Genomic DNA, 22840 nt, shown 5'->3' with positions numbered 1-22840 from the left:
AATTTGCTGTGCAATAATAGATAACTAATGCTTCATTAGATGCAGTAAAAGCACATAACAAACTCTTAACACTCATTTATGATAAAAAGTTTTCAGCAGATAATCGCCTAGTGGTTCAAATGGTTAGGACTTAGTGCTTTCAATGCTGGGGAGCAGGTTCAGTCCCTCATTCGGGAACTAAGATCCTGCAAGTTGAGTGGCACAAAAAAAAAGCAACAAAGAATAGAAGGGAGTTTCCTTAATATGATCAAAAGCTTCCATGTAAAACCTACTGAGAATAAGAAGTACCAGATTTCTTCACTGAAAACCATTAAATTATATATCAAGAATATATAGAGAAAGCAGAAGCAGAAGATATTAAGAAGAGGTGGCAAGAATACACAGAAGAACTATCCATAAAAGATCTTCAATTCCCAGATAATCACGATGGTATGATGACTCACAAAGCCAAACATCCTGGAATGTGAAGTCAAATGGGCCTTAGGAAGCATCACTACAAACAAAGCTAGTGGAAGTGATGGAATTCCAGTTGAGCTATTTCAAATCCTAAAAGATGATGCTGTGTAAGTGCTACACTCAATATGCCAGCAAATTTGGAAAACTCAGCACTGGCCACAGGACTAGGAAAGGTCAGTTTTCATTCCAGTCCCAAAGAGAGGCAGTGCCAAAGAATGCAAAGTGAGAGTGAAAAAGTTGGCCTAAAGCTCAACATTCAGAAAACGAAGATTGTGACATCTGGTCCCATCACTTCGTGGGAAATAGTTGGGGAAACAGTGGAAACAGTGGCAGACTTTATTTTTTTGGGCTCCAAAATCACTGCAGATGGTGACTGCAGCCATGAAATTAAAAGATGCTTACTCCTTGGGAGAAAAGTTATGACCAACCTAGACAGCAAATTAAAAAGCAGAGATATTACTTTGCTAACAAAGGTCCATCTAGTCAAGGCTGTGGTTTTTCCAGTAGTCATGTATGGATGTGAGAATTGGACTATAAAGAAAGCTGAGTGCGGAAGAAATGCTGCTTTTGAACTGTGGTGTTGGAGAAGACTTCAGAGTCCCTTGGACTGCAAGGAGATGAAACCAATCTATCCTAAAGGAAATCAGTCCTGAATATTCATTGGAAGGACTGATACTGAAGCTGCTGAAACTCCAGTACTTTGGTCACCTGATGTGAAGAAGTGACACATTTGAAAAGACCCTGATGCTGGGAAAGATTGAGGGTAGGAGGAGAAGGGGGTGACAAAGGATGAGATGGTTGGATGGCATCACTCAGTCAGTAGACATGAGTTTGAGTAAATTCTGGGAGATGGTGATTTACAGGGAAGCCTGGCATGCTGCAATCCATGGGATCACAAAGAGTCGGACACGACTGAGCAACTGAACTGAACTGATATCAATAATAACAAGATAATCCAATTAAAAATAGGCCTGGGACTTTCCTGGTGGTCCAGTGGTCAAGATTCTGCACATCCATTGCATGGGGCACAGGTTTGCTCTTTGGTCAGGGAACGAAGATCCCGCATGCCACACAGTGTGGCCCCAAAAAAGAAAATCAATTGAAAGAAAAGAAAAGCTGTGAGCACTTAGATAGACATTTCACCAAGAAAAGAGATGATTGGCTAATAAACACAAGAAAGAGTGTTCATTACTAAACAGCAGAAGAAAACCACAAGAGGAAGTTTGACAAAGGCATTTATGATACTTTTGGGAAAAGTTGAACACAGACTGGGTGTCAGACATTAAGGAATTAAAATCCTTATATGTTAGAAATATGTCCTGAAATATTTACAGGTAAAATAATAATATGTCTGGGATTTCCTCTATAAAAAATTGGAACAAGAAAAAAGAAGGAAATAGATGAAATAGCAATAGTAGAATATTGATAAATGTCAGAGTTTAAGGATGGTATATGTGCATTCTCTGTTATTTAGTCTTGAGAGTATATTTGAGATTTTCCATAACTGAGAAAAAAATTTAAATGAGGAACTTGACGACTGTGAGACAAAGAGCTTTTAACAAATTCATAAAGGAAAACAGGCAGTAATATTACATAACTTAGTTTGTTTCAGCCTCACACTGGTCCATCCTCAGTATACCTTGCAAAAATCTGATTATTTTGTTAATGCCATGCACAAGGTTATCGTGAACAGAAAGAGATTTAAGTGAAAGAGCAGAGACAGCTTTTGGTTTTCATGTATCACAACTTGCTGGCATATTCTAGGTAGCTTTCTGGTGTGTGAATTTACAAAATACCTGTAAATCTCTTATCAGCACAAATGTAGTCACTGTCAATAGCTATTAATGTTTCTAAATGTGAATCAAGAACGATCTTCCCCCCGTGCAAATTGTTATACACAGCACTTTTTTTATCCTTTGAGAACCTACCTCTTCGTCAACGTGAAAGGTCCTTGGATTTATAACTACTTTTTTTTTTAATATTTGGGGTATGGAAATTTTATGGTTTTTGTAACACATGAGAATCATCTATGAAATTCTAAGGATGTGTTCTTATTTGTTTATTGAAAATTGTGTATAATATTATTATATCATATGCTTAGTAGACTGTTTGTTTATTATTTGTTTATTATTTTCTCCTTTTTCAGTACATGTACTAGCCTTAGCAAGTTCTGTTCCAAACTCAGGCACCTTGACTTGGCTTCCTGTACATCAATAACAAACATGTCTCTAAAAGCTCTGAGGTAAATTTCTTATAACAAGAATGTCCAATAATCAGAACAAATACTTATTTAAGTTGGAATTGAAGGAAACTTTTGTTTTATAGATATGTATGTGGTTCATAATTGACCCTTTGTTTTACCACTTGCCCACATTATAGGACAAATTCAGGTGAAATGAATAGCAGTAACTAGGATTTCTGAACAGAATAGTAGTTTGTACACGAATGAAGTGCTTAGCACAGGATTCTGTGTGTAGTAAGCACTCAGTAGGTTTTAATTGTTTTAATGTGAATATAATTTTTAAAACTACATTACAAAAAGATTTGTCTTAAAAGGAGGGTGAAGTGCCCATTCTCTTTGTACTTTTACTTTTTTATCAGCCTTTTATAAATGATTATGGTCCCATGTATTAGTTACATTTATGAATAATAAGAATTAAACTATTAAAAGAAGAAATGTAAATTTAGTTAAGTAGAGTGTAAATAATATGAAAATGTGTCACCTGTATTTAAGAACACATGTATCTAAGGCTGGTTGGTATAGTAAATAAGGTAGTATAACAGTGTTCATAGTTTATAGCACTTCACGTAAATGAGCTCATTTATTTGAAAATCTTGTGAGGTAGACACTTTACAGATAAAATCTAAAATTCTTCTGAATGCCAGTTATCGTGATTCAACCATGGGAGGTAACTGAATAAGATAACTGTTTCTACCCTTAAGTTTCCCAGAGTCTAGAAGAAGAAAACAGACACTTAAGTATGTTGTATTACAGAGGAATAAGTGTCAGGGTAAAAATGAATGCATCAATTTGAGGAGAACATACAAGGACTGTTGCTAATCTTGGTCTGAGAGAGACTCTGGCAGACTTCCGGAGGTGACTGCCTGAAGTCACACTATTAATGCTGAAGAATGAACTTGAACCAAGATGCCTGGCTTTATTTTATAAAACAAAGCAGTATTTTCCAAAGAATGCCCTAGAGCTTGGGATTCTTCTATAATTTAAATGTGAAATCAGAAAATAGAATAGTGTTTGATAGAAGGCAGAGATCTAATATCATATATCCTAAATTCAACTTGTGTAAAATATACCCTAGATATGTCCCAGAAAAGAAAATTTTGCAGAACCTTTGTAATTTTTAAAAGAAAATTTTCCGTGTCCTCATTACTAATGCATTGATAAGTGCTCGAATTGTTTGATAGAAAAATTTGAGATTGAATCTGATTCTTCATTAATTACTCTGTTAACATGAATGAATGAATCACATAATTTCCATTTCCTGTCTGAGACTGTTAAAGTTGTGATAAGTGCAGAAAGAATATATTTTGAAAAGTATAAAGCTCCATAAAATCTAATATATCTGAAAAGCAGCATTGTGCTTGAGCTTGTTAAGGTAGATTTGAGCTAGCCCTCCTAGTGGTGTAGTCCTATGTGAACACCACAGGCATTGATAAATGCGCCTTTTGTTGTTATGGAATAACCAATAAAATGAGACATTGGTGCCTTTGGAGTTGGATTTAGTCATATGTTTGTTTCATTTTGTTTTATTCCTAAGTGAGGGATGTCCACTGTTGGAGCAATTAAACATTTCCTGGTGTGACCAAGTAACCAAGGATGGTATCCAAGCTCTAGTGAGAGGCTGTGGAGGTCTTAAAGCCTTATTCTTAAAAGGCTGCACACAGGTAATAATAACTCCCTGTCTTACTTTAGATTGATAGAGGCACCATGAGCTTGGTGGGCAGCCCCAAGATGTTGGCTAGAGAGATACGTAGTTGTGTGTTATTGACCAAAAACCCATGCTTACCAAAAATTAAAGTATTTTCTCTCGACTGACAAAGTAGAAGAGGGAATTCCTTGGACACCACGCTTCCACTGCAGAGGGCATGGGTTCAGTCACTGGTTGAGGAACTAAGGCCATGCAGCATGGCCTTCCCACCCCCCACCCCGGCCCCCAAAAAAGGAGAAGAATTAACACCTGACCAAAGATAAATTTTTGAGGAGAGGCAAAGGTGAGGAGACAAAATCGTATAGAATAGGTGCTGTTGGCAAGAAGGGTTTCATGTAATTTAATCTGAAAAGAAAACATGCCAGGTTGTCAACTGCCTGAGACCTTGAGCTGGATGTGCAAAGTTTATAGCAACCTACATTTTATAGTGTTGATGCTTATTTCCTGCCAGTTACATCACAAATCCAACATATTTTGTCATTAAAATTTGTAATATCTCAGTGTTTTACAGTGGGGGAAAAAAAGGAATTGACATGGTACCAACATGTGGAAGGAAATGATCAAGAGTGGGTTTAGAAGTGACTGACAAAGTAGGGCTATGCTCTTATTCCCCCACTTTTTTATTAATGGTTGCTAAAACCAGGCCTTGAGTTCTGTTTTTTTTAAATGCCCTCATTCTTTCACCATAATGGGAAGATTTCCCATTGTTTGAAACAGAGCTTCGAAAGTATGACTGCCTTAAAACAACAGCTTGAACTTCTGGTTATTTATGGAACCCTGAAAAATATTGATTGGGATGCATCATTATAGTCAAATTACTTGCCATCTGGTCTCAGAACTGTACTCATAGCAGTGATCTTCCAGCAGCAGATAAACTGCAGATTCCTTTCTCAGCTCCTGCTCTGAAAAGTTTGTTAAGGAACTTTACAAAGTGTAGAAATGTGAAAGTTACTTTAGTTTCAAAATCCTTCAGCAGAATTCTGTGAAGCATATTTAATTTATCAGAAGAAATATCCGTGAGCACTAGGCAGTGTTTATCTTTGATTTAGTGATTGAATTTAATGTGGCCCAAACTGATGACAAAGACTAATAACTGTACTAATCATATGAATTGCACTTTTATATGATCATTTGAAACTTGGTTAGCTACATTTAAAATGCATTGATGAATATGTACACTCTGTGTGTGTATGTACACTCTAAAACCTTTAAGATTTTAAAGTTTTAAAATACTAAACAATATCAGTAATAGTTTTTTCTCTCTCTTTTTAATTTTTCTAGCTAGAAGATGAAGCTCTCAAGTACATAGGTGCACACTGTCCTGAACTGGTGACTTTGAACTTGCAGACTTGCTTAGTAAGCAGTCCTTCTGACCACTCTTTTGTGCTAGTAATTCATTTCAGTAATGTTATTATAAGAGTTTCGGTCATAAAGACCAGCAGTTTGTCCACTTCATCCCTGAAGATTCAAGTAAACATCATGCTTTTTTACATGCTCAGCAGTGCTCATTCCTAGGGCCTTTGACGTAGATGAGATAGAGAGTAGCTTATATTGAATTCCGAGTAAGCTCAAGCATAACTCCACCCGTTTCTCTTCTACTTAGGAAAACTTACCTTTTAGAAGTGAATTATTCATAAACTTTGGCCTTTAAAATATTTTTGGTAAATTAATTGCAGTCACATCAATTTAAGATCTATCAGTGAGTCATGACTATTGGGGACCACTGATATAAGTAGGTGACAAGCAAAGTATACCCTTTAAATTATTCTCAATTAGTATTTATAGTTTACATTTGATTTGTTTATTTACACTATCAACTTTTTTGTGTCTATCACAAAGCCCCTGGATTTTGCTTGTAGAATTAACTAAAATTATTCAGGATCCTAGAGCAGTGATGGTACACATTCAACTTTTCTCTCTTGCCTCAAAAATTACATACGTGTGTTACTTTGGAGTAAGAGCCTCTCATCGCAGTGAAAAAAGTTAGTGAGGGTTTTCCTTGTTTGTGCTAAACCTTCTAGTTGTTATACTTTCCCTTTATTCTTTGGTCACAGTGGTCATTTTAGGGTGACACATATAGGGCCATGTTTTGTGCAGTTTAAGCATCCTGTCCTTCCAGCCCTTAAGGGATGGTGCTATAAGTGATCTGTTTAAGATGCTTCTAGAGACTGAATTAAGGGGATGATATTTTGATTCCCATAATTGCTAACTACCAGAAAATTTGCCTACTTTCATTTATGAAACTGAAGTATTTGGCCTGAAAGAAAGATGTTACACAACTTAGTGATAGGAAAAAGCTTACACATCTTCAGATTTTATTTATGTACACATGCACAGATACTATATGTATGTTGCTGCTGCTGCTGCGTCACTTCAGTCATGTCCGACTCTGTGTGACCCCATAGACAGAAGCCCACCAGGGTCCCCCATCCCTGGCCAGGCAAGAACACTGGAGTGGGTTGCCATTTCCTTCTCCAATGTGTGAAAGTGAAAAGTGAAAATGAAGTTGCTCAGTCGTGTCCGACCCTTAGCGACCCCACGGACTGCAGCCTACCAGGCTCCTCCATCCATGGGATTTTCTAGGCAAGAGTACTGGAGTGGCTTGCCATTGCCTTCTCCATATGTATGTTACATACATATAAATACATACATACCATACCTACCATTTACCATTTTAGTTTCATTTCCTCTACCCTTCTGGCATAAAGAACCAGCTCTGTCATGTGTTTATCTTCACCCAGATCTTAGGGCATGAGTCATTCCATCTGTCATTCCTGTGCAATGTGATGAAATGATTCTCAGCATTCATAAGACTTCTTGAAGTTTCTGCCTGAAACTGTTGAAGTGACCAAAGTAAATACTTAATGCAGTCTCTTTTTCTTGACTGATTTGAAAACATAAAAGTTTAGCAGATTTTTACTCTTTTTAATTTTTTAAAAATCAAGAGTATTGGTAATATGACTTTTCTTCATCTTTTTTCCTCGGTCATCCCTTATAGACTTTAAAACATGAAGAAAAAAAGCACAGCCCTCACAATACTTTCCTGCGTATATATGCCTTATCAACTCATTCTTATGACAGATCTTGTCTCTGTCTTTGCATCCATTTTTCAGTTGTGTTTCAGTTCTACAATACTGAGAGCATACTGATTTAAGCAGTGAATATTTAAAGTCTGAGGGGTTTTTGTTTGTTTTTTTTTTTTTTTTTCAGTTGTCCATCAAGATAAGGATAAATTAGAATGTTGATCATATCCAAATCAACATCTTTTTTTTAAATGTAACATCTTCTGTGTTCTTTTTCATTTTAAAATTAAAATAATAATTTGAAATATACAAAATTTGAGTTGGATACAACTGTTTCTCTCCATTAAATTAGAATAGTCTTTATATTATAAAACTGAAATTTAGAAATAAATGGATCCATGGTTGATAGAAGACTGTAGTAGTGTCATCCACAGGTTGTTAAAGTAACTTAATACCAGTATCAATTCTGAACTTGTAAATGTGTTTATACTGTTAAAATACTGCTGTTCTTATCTGTTTTCTAGGTTTTAAAATCATTTAATTGAACCTACACCAAGATGCACCCCATGCTGTTCCCAGTCCTGTTACTCCCATTAGGTTAAAAGAACCCCATTATAGCTTCTTCCCTTTGCACCAGCAATGAGCACAGATTCTCTTGAAAACTAAATCAAAAGGAACTGGAAGGAAGGAAGAAAGTGTTCATTTTCTTTTAGGTCTGCTACGTGATTAATATCAAATTTGCTTTTATTTCTTTTTGGCACTTACTTCACAGAGGTAACTTTTTTGTGTGTTTATCTTCTGCTAAGTTACTGATAACTATGGGGTTTTCCCTCTTGTTTTTTTTTTAGCAAATCACAGATGAAGGTCTCATTACTATATGCAGAGGGTGCCATAAGTTACAGTCCCTCTGTGCCTCTGGCTGCTCCAACATCACAGATGCCATCCTGAACGCTTTAGGTCAGAACTGCCCTCGGCTTAGGTAAACATTTCTTGTTTATCTCAAAAAATCAGAGAAAAGGAGCAGCGGCCTCCACTCATGCTCATTCCTTGGAAACTTGAAATTGTTAAGGTCGACTCTACAAGGCCACTACTGCCTTTTCAGATGCCCACCTACTTGCTTCGTGCCTCATTTGATTACATGTAATTGACCTGAACCTGGGGGTAATGGTCCTCATTTTCTACTTCTTGCTGTCCATACTAGAATATAACTAGTACTAAAATACCAACATTTTATCTCATTACTTGAGAAAAGAAATAAAGACATTTCCTCTTACTAATGTTTCATGTAATTTCTTTCTGAAGAAAATTTATAGAGGCCTACCTACTCTATTGTAGTAATGATGTCAGGTACATAGCGGGGAATATTTAAAGAGAAAAAACAACTCCTCTTTTGTATTGATGGTTTTAAAGCAAGTTTTATTTCTCTGTGGCTCCTCTTCTCTACCTAAGTACAAGATTGGCTGAATATTTACTAAGAATGCTATGTTAACAGATACATGGTATCAAGCCCATATTGATTTTTGGTCTTTAAAACAAATCTTACATTGTACTTATATATTAAACGTGTTAGCCATCGTTTTAAATGACTAACAAATATTAATTCAGTTAATCATCATAACACCATATAAGCACTGTTATTATCTATATTATAGATGAGAAAACCAAAGCACAAAGAGGTCGAGTAAACAGTTCAATGTCTCACAATTAGTAAGGGCAGGAATAAGTGTTCAGTCCCAGGCAGTCTAACTCCAAAACCTACAAAACCACTTTTCTTACCTACAACAATCATTGTAAACCAATAAAAACTTTCTTAAAACTTTTTTATAATGACCTGGCCATGGGCCTTTATGTGGTTTTGTTTTCTTTTTTAACTTCTTTAGTAATTTGTAAGCAAACATACAGTTTTCCTCGGTACTGTCATATAGACAGCACCAGACTTTTCACAGAAAAGAGCTACTACTTTTGATTCACCAAGCCTGTGGTTGGTGTTGAGGGTCGTGTTCAGCAGTTCCTGAGTTGGAGAGTGACTGCCAGCTCAGCTTCCTTCTCTGCTGGGCCTCCCTGGGAGCCTGTGGGAGGAGGCAGGAAGCTTAAGGATATTTTTTTCATATAGAATTTCTTATTTGGGACAGGCCTGTGATTAACCAGTCCCTTCATCGTATTTTTAAAAGCTATTTAAATCTGAGTGAACCTACATGTGAAATAGGGAAAGAGAATAATTTACTTTAGCAGCAAGATTAACTCAAACAGAGTATTTATCTCCATTTCCTTTGTTTTCTAGGAGCAGGCTGCCCTCTGGGGGTAAGCAGTATGCTATCATGAAGGCTTTTTAATGTGTTTATCATGCATTTTGGCATTAACTACAAGCTTCTATTATATTCTTCTGATTGCGTCACCCTGAAATATATTTACAAAACTACTTTTTGATGACTCCATGAAAGAGAATGGCAAGATCTGTATACAGACTTGCTTAGCTGTGAATGTCATTCTGTGTTACATAGACCTTAGGGAATAGGAGGTTGTTTTCTTAAATTCTTGCTCTTTTAATAGATCCAGTTTTCAGGGACCAAGGGGTTGACTTTCACTTTGTTTTTTTGACAGAATATTAGAAGTGGCAAGATGTTCTCAATTAACCGATGTAGGCTTTACCACTCTGGCCAGGGTAAGTGTTTTCTTCAGGTTCTGTAGGCTTTGTTCAGGATTTCTAATTTCAGAAGAATGAGCAACATAGGGAAATGTAGGGGGTAGAAAATTGAGGTATGGGATGTGGGAGAATATGTCTGTGGCTGGTGTTCCTGAGCATTCTTGGGCTGAAGCTTCAGGCAAGTGCTCTGGAAAGGTAGACATGCATTGGAGAGCACGACACTCCTTCAAGAGACTTGATTTCCCACTTTTTCATAAGATGCTAGGTTAAACTGAGCAGGCATTTCCTAGTGCTTTGTGAAAGAAATTTCCTTGGTTATTTGGTATGCAACTGGTGAATGAATGTTGAAAGAAGCATGTAAGCCTAATCTAAATGGAGAGATTTTAAGAGATTTTCTGTATTCTCCACAAGATACTAATACATGAAGGGGCTTTTAAGTCACTGTATAATAGTATTTAAAAGTATACCATCTTTGACCAGTGTAATGGACCACGAGGAAGGGCATTTGCTTTCAGGGCAGATCAGTGGAATACTAATGGGGGAGGGAACAGGGGGCAGCGCTTGGCATAACTAGATTAGGACACAGATTCCCTTCCTGTGCTTCCAAAGAAATCATTTTCATTAAATTGTTTTTGGTTGAAAGGATCTCTATATTATCTCAGTGAATATTCAGGAAATTTATTCCTTTGGACTTAAGTGTGGAATAATTGAGAAATTCACTATGATACAGGCCTTTTTAAAAAGTGTAAGTAATGGAATAAGGTAGGAAGTGGTATTGAAATGACACCAGTTCTTAAGCTCTTGAGATTTCATCAGTATATTTAATACTGTTTCTTAGTTTTCTGACCTTAATATTTTCCTATATTTTAAATGTTTTTTCTATAATGTTGGGTTGTTGGTATTTTGTAGAATTGCCATGAGCTTGAAAAGATGGACCTGGAAGAGTGTGTTCAGGTAAGATTGTAGATTTTTACTCGGAAATACAGTATAATAGAAATGTACATAATACATGCACATCGGAACATTCAGTTCCCTACCCTTACATATTGTAGAGCCTGCTGGCTGTCCATTTATTGAGGTGTCCTCCAGGCATACCAGGCACAGGTGCTCATGCAGTTTGTGCTAGGAAAATACGTGTCATCAGTAAGGTTGCCATTAGAAAGAAAGAAGGATCAGGCATTCAGATCATAAAGATATTAAGATATTTCTTTACATCTACAGGATTATGATACTAGTAAATAATTAAAGCCCCATTACACTGATAGATATCTGTCCCTTTTTAGCTTAATTGGACCCAGAGCCTCATATATCATTAACCCTAGAGACCGAGCTCTGTGTGGAACCCTGTCCTTCAGGCAGGCAGACTTACTACCTTATTAACACTTTCTTTAAGAGCTTTGAGTTTATTAGTTGGGTGGGGAGAAATTTTAAAGGGGGAACTCCTGAAAAGAAGACAGAGGACTTCCCTGATGATCCAGTGGTAACGAATCTGCCTGCCAATCCAGGGGACATGGGTTTGATCCATGGTCCAGGAAGGTTCCACATGCCACAGGGCAACTAAGCCCATGCGCCATAACTGCTGAAGCCTGTGTGCCCCAGAGCCCGCGCTCCACAGCAAGAGAAGCCATTGCAATGAGAATTTCGAGCACCACAACTATAGTAACCCATGCTCACCAAAACTAGAGAAAGCCTGTGCACAGCAATGAAGCCCAGCACAGCCAAAATAAAAACTTTTTAAAAAAAGGCAGTGTGCTCGCTTCAGCAGCACATATACTAAAATTGGAACGATACAGAGAAGATTAGCACAGCCCCTGCGCAAGGATGACACGCAAATTCGTGAAGCGTTCCATATTTAAAAAAGGCAGTGAATTTTTTTAATGGCAAAAATAAAGAAGAAAAGATGCTTCGGTAACTATAGCAGCTATATATTCAGTAACTATATATACTCCAGGTAACTATTTGTTATCTGGACACTACTTAGTACCTGTTAATCCTTATTAAACTAAAACATGTTCACATCCATCTCTTGCACATGCCTGAGTGTCCTTTCTGGTGTCCACTCCTGAGTGATGCACACATGCTTGCCCGCTATAATCCCCTACCCCTGCCATTTCTTAAACCCTGTGGAATTATGTGTATTATAATAATAATTTCAGAATTGAAGACAAATTAGAAAAGAAACGCTAGTTTACTTTTCATCCTAAGATAATTATGAAAGACTGTTGTTTTTTAGGAGTTTTTCCTTATTGAATGTTTGTTGTTAACCCAGCAGCTTCTTTCTGCCATCCTTGAGGAAAATAACTGACATGCCAGTTACCAGTCCTGAGTTGTGGTATTGCTTATAAAAATATGGATCAGATATCTAAAAACTTGAGGATGTTCCTACATTAATTTTTTTCATGGAACAATGTCTTCTGATTCACTTCTGTGATGGTTCTAAGGAGATCAAACAAAGTCCAGTGGGTAGAAGTTATGAGGGGACAAGTTTTCCTTTATTTCAAAAACAATTTTCAACAGACCTGTTCAAAGATGACTAGATGAATTTAAGTCTAGCCTGGATAGATTTTCAAAAAAACAGGTTCTGGTAGCTGATGGGATTTCAACCTTAAGATTCTGTTGTTTGATGATTATCAGGATATCAGTCTGGAAATGTAGTCAAATGTGGTATGGCCCATGAATTTTTTGCAGTTACACCTAAAATAAACTTACATGTTTCTTTCAGATAACAGATAGCACATTAATCCAACTTTCTATACACTGTCCTCGACTTCAAGTATTGGTGAGTTTGACTTTGGAAATTTTATATATTTATTGGATTTACTCAAAACTGAGCTCTATTGGTGTCTGGTTACCATCTTGGGAAAGTATATTTCTCCAAATTGTCAACTTACAGAAGACCAAGGGAGGACTTGTCTGAAGGGAGAAAGAAACTGTGGAAAAGTTAAATGTTTTCTCTATCAGTGCTTGGAGATTGAAAACTGACAGAGTTTTTCTCCCTCTTGCATGAATTACACTCCCGCCTGAATGATGCTTAAATTTCCAGAGATCCAAGAGATGAGATGGCCCCAAATATAGTCTGCTTCTCATTGGGACTAAATGTTCCTATAAAACAGAACCAATCAAAGCTTTACTTGGAGGGAGTTTCTGCTACTGCTTCCAGTAACACTGTGAGAAAGAATTCAGGTTGTCTGTTCTGTATCTAGGCTCATTTTTGGTGTTCTGTGGCACATTAAACCATGTTTCAGTCAAGGGTTCTGTGTTTTACATGGAGGAACCAGGGATTTAAGGAAAACTTGTAAAGTTAATAGGTGACCACATCTTACAGCTGTAAGAATCATCTTCAGGTAATAAACTATTGGGCATGCCCTGTATCAGGTATTCAATATTTAGTCCAAATTTCAAAAAAAATTTTACAGGAAAAACTTGAGCCCCCCCTTGTCCCAGTAAGAGAGGAAAAATATTAACTAATAATTTGTGTGTCGAGAGGGTTGTGGGAGATGTCTTGTTTTGTTTATGAACTATTTCACAGTCATAGGAATTCACAAGATGTATTTAGAATCACCCGGAGAATGTTGATCATTGATTATCAAAAGCAGAACCCCACCGACTCTGATATGTGTTCTTCATTTCACCACATGGCTCTCGTGATGGCTCGATGTATTTCGGAATCAAACCAGAAAGTTCTTTTTCCTGATTACACACAGGCCTCTGATTCAAAGAATGCCATTAAATATTTCAGTGTCCTTCCCTGCTCTATTTGGCTGCAGAGTCTGTCTCACTGTGAGCTGATCACAGACGATGGAATTCGTCACCTGGGGAATGGGGCTTGCGCCCATGACCAGCTGGAGGTGATTGAACTGGACAACTGTCCCCTAATCACAGATGCGTCCCTGGAGCACTTGAAGAGCTGTCACAGCCTCGAGCGGATAGAACTCTATGACTGCCAGCAAATCACACGGGCTGGAATCAAGAGACTCAGGGTAAAGATGGCAGCATCACCCTCTGGCTCTAGTTTCTCAGCACTCTTTCCTTTTTTCTTTTTTCCCCCCTCCATTTCCTTTTCTAAGGTTTAGATTCCTGTGATTTTTGTATTTACTTGTATTTTCAACAAAGAGAAAAAAAGATGGCAGGCAAACCTAAGGGTAGATAGTTCTTTCCTATTGTTCCTGATGGAAGTTTAGCAGGATGAAAAGAAATAATGAAAAAGTACTTAGTTAAATGGGGTTTAAAATTTTTAATTTGTATAGCCTTTCATATCAAACTCTTGTGCTGGGGATCTTTAAGACAGCAAATGGTGGTTGGATCACACAGTTTTTTACCTTTTCTTTTTGCCCTATCCTTCATCACAGACTCATGTATAGCCAAATCACTGAAAGACAGGTTGCCAGCAAAGAGGTTATAAAAGACTGGATGAATCTTTGTGTTGGATTGTTCTGCTCAACAGACATTTATTGGAACATCTGCTCCACACCTGTTGTGGGAAAGGCACTCTGCCTAATTTGGCCCTTACAGCCAATCTTTAAAAATATCTCTGTTGGCCTTAAGAGCATCTGAGTGCATAAAGGAGCAGCAGATTTAAGTTGAAGTTCCAGTTGACCTCAGTTCCACCTCTCCCTTTAGACCTGGAGGACTGAGAATGTAACTGCAGTGGGAAGGCCTTGCATCCATATCTCTTCTTTACCAAAAGAGGAAAGCCACAGGTCATCCAGAGCTGCTTCTGTGGCCTATGGTCCCTAGGCCTGCCTGGCTGGATCCTAAGTTCCCTAAGAGCAGGATCTCTATCTTGATCATTGTCCCTTTACAGAACTAGCACAATGCCTTGAACACAGCAGGAGTTTAGAAACCATTTTTGTAGTAAATGTTAGAAGCGTGTTAGTTAAAAGAGGAGGATAATGGGTTTTTAAAGATATCAGAGGAAACATTGTCCATAATGGCTTGGAAAAAATTAATTTTTAAGTTTATATAATTTCTTCCAGCTATGGGAATCCAACCAGGAATCCCTTTGGGACAGGTTAAGAGATGAGCATGACTTTTGCCCCCAGTTTTTTTATTATGGAAGCAGCGACCAAAGGTATGTGAGCTGATACGGTCTTTTAGAATAACCTTGAATGGTGTGAAGTAGAACCTAGGTCTCAACATGCTGGCCGTGCTCAGCCTCTGTTCTGCCTTCATGTCCACTCAGTCCCTCTGGTTTTTCTGAAAAGCAACCTTGCTGTTTCTGTTGAAGGCCTCCCTCTTAGTAATGTTTCTGTCTTGTTTCAGACCCATTTACCCAATATTAAAGTCCACGCCTACTTCGCACCTGTCACTCCACCCCCATCAGTAGGGGGCAGCAGACAGCGCTTCTGCAGATGCTGCATCATCCTATGACAGTGGAGGTGGTCAACCTTGGTGAACTGAGTATTTAATGACACTTCTAGAGTTACCGTGGATCTCCATTGGAAGCACCCCCAGTGTTCCGGGCAAAGGTTACAAAGTGAGGGCGGCGTCCAGACCCCCAGAGCCACACATACGTGCGCCCCCACTCTCACCCTGACCCAGTCCGTCTCTGTGGCCAGGGGACTGAGTTCGTGCCGGCTTTATCATGTGGATTGGTAAAACTTAACCATTCCTGTTGGATGTGCCCAGAGGAAAGTCATAAGCAAGGTAGATGGAAGGGGGCATTCCAGCAAACCCAGTGTTACTGCTACTGTGGTTTCTTTATTTTGTTAAGGGGTTTCTTTGGCAATTTTGGAACAGTAACTGCAGTCCTCCAGGGTCAAGGAAAGCATAGAAAAACAATACATGTTGTATCAGGGACCAGAGGGAAAATTTCTTTGCATCCTATAAATGGTAGCCATCCATTGTGAGATGACTAAAGAGCTTCTGTGCTTCCTTGTTCCCATGCCAACATGCCGAGCATGCTCACAAAGAAGGCTTGTCCATTCCTCCTCCTGTGTTTTAGTATTTGGCCCAGAGGTTTGCTAAATGGTTGCATTGAAATCACTGTGGTCCAGATGTGATGACTTATTCCCTCAAACTGTCACTCTCTGTAGCACCCTGTGTACCTGTCTTCCGTTCTCTGTGGCTCCCTCCTGCACTCTTGCTCAGTCTGTCATCTGTTCATAGTCTGCTTACTCACACTCAATTGTTACTCCTTTGCTGTTGTTGTGTTTACAGTTTGCATTTTGGATGATTAGTTGGGGTTACCAAACATTTTTAAAAGAGACATTGTCAATAAATATTTTTTTAATTCTAAATTTTACCATTAGGGGACCCTGCCTGAATCTTTGCCAGTCAAGAAAAATTATGAGAAGAAATTGAACTAAGACTATTTTAATGAAAACAAACTTTGCCTTTTTGTTTTTGTTATATCTTGTGGTAAATGATAATATGCATGATACACCCAGTATTCCCCCCGCACATTTTTCCTTCCATCTCACTTAATAAAGACAGAGAAATGCATTATTAGGAGAGAGTGGAATGGCAAATCCCAAAACTGAAACTGAAAGCCATTGCCACCAAAGCTCAAATATTGTGTGTTGACCAAAATCTAGGTGTGATCAGTGGCATCCCTGATTTGTGCCTGTGAGATTTGTTCTACTTTAGCAGGAATGCTGCTCGAGGAGTTGCGTGATTGAGCTGGGCTGTTTCTCTTTTTTTCCTCCCATTTCAGCTTATCAGGGATGCGAGAATGACCCTATCACAGCTGGTCAACTGTACATCAGTGTTTGGTATCATATCTAATGTTGGAGCCTCAAAGGACTAGAACCTTTTCAGAACCCATCAGCCATCTCTGTCTTGAGCTCCAGACTTTCCATGAATGAAATATCAGAGAAGCCAGGTAAAGGCATTGGGGTGGCAGAAAGAGAACGCTGAGAGGAAGTTGGGGGTTCAGTGTCTTGGGCAGCCTGGTCACCAGAGCTTAGAGCAGAGTATTCAGTGCCCATGACTCAGAGTCAAAGAAGAGGTTCCCCCCATCAAAAAAAAAAAAAATCATAGAGGATGAGGGAAATAAAATGAGTTTCTGAAATGTAAGAAGTAGTTTTCTAAACATCAAGGTTAGAAACCTTGTGTGATTTTTTAATAGGGTGACTTTTGGTTTTTTAGGACATTAATGTGCAGCCCACCACAATCTTAGGTCATCTTCTACATGATCCAGGCTGTTAAAAGGCTTGTTTTAATGCTGCAGGAGTTAGTAATATGAGCATATGTAAGAATAAAATGTGATTTACTTTTCCATAAGCAATTAGTTGAAAAGGTCCTAGGAATCTACTATCCACCATTAGTTAGCATGTTAAATTTATTTTAAATCTTATTTTATTATTATACCCTTTTAAAAGCTCAAATTATATGTATTTTTCATTTCCTTTCCCTTATCCTCTTTTCAGATTACCACATAAGGAATATACTTTTTAAAAGTGAGACCCACTCTCCTGGCTATATCCCACTTATATACATATATACATTTGCACACACACTTCTAGATGTGGTTGAAAATATTCAGATCCCCAGGTAACTCACTCAAACAAAACTAATATATATATATATGTATGTATGTATGTATGTATGTATGTATATGTATTTAGGGGGCAACAGCTCTAACATACAAAGTTTTAAAAAAAAAAAAATAGTGCCTGAATAAAACCTTGATTTATTAGTGAGTGTGGATTTTAATTTCCCAGCAGTTGAAGTTCTTGAGGTACTTCTTTATTTAAAAAAGGAACAAACCTATTCACTAGTACACGAATGTCTTGAAAATGCTGTTTCTCTTCTCAAAGAGTGCACCCATGTGCAAGTCTGTGTGGACTTGTGCAGGTGAGAACAGAGTTAAGTGAGAGAATAAAGGCCCTGGAGTATGCAGCACTGGTGTGTGTGTATGGTCAGGCAGGAGCCTTGTTCCTTTCTCAAGAAAACTTGAGGCCCATAAAGCTTGGAAGGACATGTATTTTTATGCCAATCTGAAACCTTTGTCGGTTGATGATACAGGACTTTGAGAACCCATGGTAAGTTTTGGTAAGGTGGAAAGAGCCCTGTCACTTGAACGTAATATTTCCTGACTCACCATTAGGAAAAACTTATTGGTCCCTTTGACTCCGGAGTGTGCCTTCAATTAAAAAAAAAAAAAAACGAGTGGAAAGTGAGAAGAGATTTGGGCAAAGTAAGAAGGTATCCTCAAAGTTATTACACATCCAGGTCATCTCTTTTCTAAGCATCCTTTTCCCCTTATGTTTTCCAGCATCATCAGTATCTTTTACATCTTCACTGACCTTACCTTGAAGGTGATGATTCCAGTTGTTGGGTTTTTTTTGCATAGACTTCTCCCATTTCCTTTCTATACCCCTCCTGCTTCACTCCCAGTGACCCTGCTCATTTATTTCCATGTCTTCAATCTGGCTTCCTCTCTGAATTCTTGTCCTGATCTGGGCAACCTTGAATTCAGTAACCGTAAGGCAGCTCAGGCCAGTTTTCACTGAGTGATCTTTGATGTTTGCTTACTGAATTTGAAATCAAACTGTCAGATATAAGGAATAAGGGAATCTGGCTTCTTCCCTTTTTTCCAATATTTGGAATATGAAAGCACATTGTGCTTTTATGTAAAAAATATTTCCCACCTTATTCTGCTCTTTAGTGGGTGTAAAAGTATTTCTTAAGTGGCTTTTATAAATTTCCACATCCATTAAGTTGATTTAGTAAACATGTAAGTCAGAAATTTTTCATATTCCTTATATCACCTTTTAGAGGGAAATCTGATGAGTATTTTTATGATGCTTTATTTCAGGCTTTCCAAACTGTTTTAATGGTTCAATATAGCTACAGTGCTGTAGCAGTCGAGTTCTTTTATTTCTTCTGATTGCCTTGTAAAATGCATTGTTACTGGTTTGATAACCCACAAATGCCATGGGAGGCTAAACAAAGTATAAGTTGGAACCTGCCTTAGTTTGAAGTTGCTAGGAAGTGTGAGAGTATCCCAGAAAAGAAGAGTTGGTTTCCTGCCTGCCTGTGGGCAGTGTATCCTTGGTGACTATGTTTAGAGCAAGGAACACTTGGTCATGGTGGACCCTTGTCCATTTAATGTTTATTGGGCTGAAAGTCAGATTGCTCATGACAGCTGCTATGAGAGAGGAAGGGTTTAAAGGAAATCAGTCTGTTCTGCTTTTTTCCCCTCCCTGTGTGCATGATTTAAGGTTAATTTTCTATCCCTGTTGTGCATCCTGGCTGACAGACTCCTTCAGTGTTATGCTTTGAGCTTCCAGAACATTTTATTAAAAAATTGCCTTCTCTATCTGCCCACCAGTTCTAGGATCTTTAACCACCTCAAACCTAGGCTATGTGAATTAGTCAAGTCTTGTTTGAGAAGACAGATAGGATGTTTCATTGGAGGTCTTGAGGCAGAACCCTCCCCCTTACAATGATCTTGGACCAAAGAACCCTAAAGTGATAGAAGGGTGAGGGGAGTTAAAAAGTCACAGCCTCTCACCTTTATTTCTATCATAAATGTTAATTAGAAGATTGGAAGATTGAGAAACCTGTATACAACCATTTCAGTAGGGTATAATTAATCCAGGTAATTTGGCTTTTATTTGCTGTGTCCAGATGTCCAAACTTAACATGTCGACATCTCCAGCAGAGAGCATGCTGCTCTAACTTGCCCTCTCACTTGAAATAAACTTTCTACCATTTGAGGCAAGTGAGTTTTCTGCCTGAAGGGCTTCTACAACCCACCTACCCCCCTGCCCCATACCCCAAGGCAAGTCTACCTGTTTTGCCCATTTTTATCCTTAAGAACATCAGTTCCGCATCTCTGGAGCCTTTGATCTGGAGGAAAGTCACTAAGAACTTCTCAGCTGAGTCTGAGTGAATCTTTGGAGCCCAAGAGAGTTACATTTAATTTTCAGCAGGAAAAAAAAATTGTTGGACAAGTTTACATGGGTGTTAAGAAAAATGCCATAATGCACTTCTTCCATCTCTGCCTCCTGTTTTTGTTGAGTAAGCCCTTGGTAGAAGTTAGTTCCCAGGTGTCGAGACTCAGTGCTTCCTCGGGCAGGGTGGTTCACTGCCCTTTTAAGAAAAAGAACTATGAACAACCAAAACTGTATCAGTTGACCCTTTTTGTTTTCTGTATTTTTCAGTGTCTTGTTTTGAAGAATCAGGGTGGGGAAATGGTAGTTGCAATTCAAAGAAAAGGAGAAAATTGGTTCTGGAACTGGGGTACTTTGCTTCGGGTACGAGCATCTGTCCTGAATATGTAGAAACAACTGCCTCGTACGTGAGCAGATTTACTTTCCATCTAATGAACTCCATGCCCTTCTTCCTGGCAAGGAGGGCTTCTACTTTGCACACAGCCGACCAGTGTTACCCAGAAGGGGATCGGCACCACTGAACACCACCAGTGCTTCCCAGCAACTTCTGGGCGTGGTTTCCACCAGAGCAAGAGCAGGTAGGAAGTAAATGAGAATCCCCCATCTCAGGGAGAGATGAGGGAAGAGAGCTGTCCAGACACACGTATTCTCAACTGACATACCCCCAAGAACCCAGGAAAACCTGTGAAGTAATCTCTTTTTTTTTTTTTTTTTATTAAAGTGAAGGAAGAAAGCTTTGCCCCACTAAGTTTTGGCTTGTCAGTGTCTCTTACACTGCTTGTTATTATTAATTCAAATCTGTCCCACACTGCTGCTCACGTACATGTATGTGTTTGTTACCTTAGCCTAACCCTTCTCAGCCCCTGATGTCATTATTCTTTGTTTTCTTTTTTTTTTTTTTATGGCACTAGTGAATGAGAACCTAAAGTCTTAGAAAATCCTAACTTGAAGTCTCTAACTGGCATGGTTTGATTAATTCCTTTACCTTTCCCTGCCTAAAGACTTGAATGATTTTCTTTCCTAGTGCTATATAATAGACCTATAATAAGTGAAACCTTTGCTGCTACTTTTCTGGGTTTACATCTGTTTTTTTTGTTTTTTTTCCTTCCCTTCCCTTAAGAATAATTTCTTTTCTGTGCTTCTCTGATGACTGTTAATTTCTAATAAGTACAGGAAGAGGTGAGCCTGAGATGTTGTCTCTCGCTTACCTCCTTACCCTGCCCCCGAAAAATACACTAACCTCTAACATATAAGATCTGTGAGATGGGGCTCATCATAAGATACTTGGGGATTTTTTTTTTCCCTCACCATGCTGCAGCTCTCAGAGCTGGCCCCTGAGGATCTGTGACCCCAGTCCGAAGAGTTGCTCCGGGGAGAGAAAGGCCTTGTTTGCCTTTCTCCATTCCTGTTTATGATCACCCTTCAGATGCCTCCCATTCTGGCTGCCTCATTTTTCCTCCTCCCAGGAATTTTTTTCCAAGTAACCTGCCTCGGTCATTTCCCAACCCCTCTCCTCACCTTTGCCCACCTTCCAGTGACCCTGAGAGCACAGACCTGAGAAACAGGCCTGTGCAGAGCTCAGAGAACTGTGCGGACTCCCCCTGCCTGTCAGACTCTGCTTGGGGACAGAGATGGATGGGTAAATGGTGCTGTGGGAGAAATTTTATCTTCAAATCAGGCTGTTTGACCCTTGCACTGCCCCGCCTCCACCCCCACTCCTTGAGGAAGGGGTAAAATTCAGAGGGTGGTTGACTGGCAGGGTCTGATCCCCAACATCGCTGTCTGGCCTAAGCCTTGTCCAGCCATTCAGCCTGCCCTGGAGTGAGAGCTTCGGTGTGTGGGAGCCGCTGCTTGCTTGTTTCTCCACTAGGCCTGCCCCAACACTTAGCCAGTCCCTGGGGCCAACACAGTTCCTCTGTGGTGACTTAACAGCATTAGCTGTCCAAGCAACTGTGTTTCCACCCAGTACTTTTGGCGCTTGAGATTGGGGGGTGGGGGGGAGGAAGGGTTATTTAAAATAAATAAAATCCAAGGTGGCAGTAGAGGATTCCTTTTGCTTTAAAAATCTTTGGACTAAAAAAAAAAAAAAAAAAATTTTATATATAAATATATAAAGTAAATTGTTATGTAACTATTATTGTTTCCTGTATGTTCTAATTTGTTTTATGATGTAATTAAAGGAAATAAGCTGTGAAGACTTTTCATTTTGCTGCGGAAATAGCCTGACTTGTAGCTAAGATTCTTAACGTCCTTGAACCCTTGGTGTATAAAGGCCACTGAGGCTCAATCTTTTTGGCATCTTTATTTTTTTAAGTATTTAGTATCTCTTCAATAGCCTTTTCATCAGCCTTAATACCCTGCACTCCACTTGTCTCTAAGAAAAATAGAAGACATAATATAAATCAGTTTCTAAAAAACCTTTGTCTTAATTAATTTGATAGTAACAGTTCAAACTGAGTCCCTTATCTGTGCAGAGCATTACCCTTAGACTAAAAAGGAGTGAGGGAGTAGTGTAATGATTAATCAAATAAATTCCATGTTAACCCCTCTATCTCAGTTCTTTGTTGGTAAAGTGGGGACAACAGTACCTGTTTTAGAGTTGTTTAGGTTAAAAGCAGTAATAGTGGCATACAGTAAACACATTACCTGCTTTTATTTGCTTCATTTCAGTATCTAGTCTGCTGGAGGCTCCTAGCTTGAAAGATAAACAAAAGCTAAATGCAGTGGGGTCCCTATCCTTTGGTGGAGATAGGGACTAGAAGTGGAGCCAGATCAGCAACCTTGATTTAGATCTCAGGGTGTCTACCCTGCCCTGAAACACCCCTGGGGAGCCCTGTGGAATCATGAGCCTCACTTGAAATCCACTCATGCTGCATGAGGTAAACGCCTAGTCTGGATTGGTCATCTGGGGCCAACGGGGTCCCACAC

The 22840-nt window shown here is 38.8% G+C and overlaps 1 protein-coding gene and 1 non-coding gene across 6 annotated transcripts in view; both read left to right on the top strand.

Moving 5' to 3' along the window:
- FBXL20 (F-box and leucine rich repeat protein 20) overlaps positions 1-20946 on the top strand; it is a 102509-nt gene extending 81563 nt beyond the window's left edge. For 4 of the 5 annotated variants that reach the window (XM_088829041.1, XM_055407744.2, XM_088829042.1 and 1 more), the window contains 9 exons: positions 2603-2698; positions 4233-4359; positions 5685-5759; positions 8275-8405; positions 10028-10088; positions 10980-11024; positions 12793-12849; positions 13838-14050; positions 15333-20946. In XM_088829041.1, the coding sequence (XP_088685167.1) occupies positions 2603-2698; positions 4233-4359; positions 5685-5759; positions 8275-8405; positions 10028-10088; positions 10980-11024; positions 12793-12849; positions 13838-14050; positions 15333-15440 (913 nt within the window). In that variant the 3' untranslated portion in view covers positions 15441-20946. The remainder of the gene's footprint in view (positions 1-2602; positions 2699-4232; positions 4360-5684; positions 5760-8274; positions 8406-10027; positions 10089-10979; positions 11025-12792; positions 12850-13837; positions 14051-15332) is intronic. The other variant, XR_016035530.1, reaches the window with a different exon arrangement.
- On the top strand, positions 11820-11926 carry LOC129544895 (U6 spliceosomal RNA). Its single transcript, XR_008683632.2, has one exon. It is a non-coding gene; the product is annotated as a U6 spliceosomal RNA (small nuclear RNA).
- Positions 20947-22840: the final 1894 nt, after the last annotated feature.

This window comes from Moschus berezovskii, chromosome 20 (assembly GCF_049115385.1).
Source record: "Moschus berezovskii isolate FMDL1 chromosome 20, NW_MosBer_1.0, whole genome shotgun sequence".
Lineage (NCBI taxonomy): Eukaryota > Metazoa > Chordata > Mammalia > Artiodactyla > Moschidae > Moschus > Moschus berezovskii.
The sequence above is the reverse complement of the archived record's forward strand: the minus strand, read 5'-3'. Positions and strand labels throughout refer to the sequence as shown.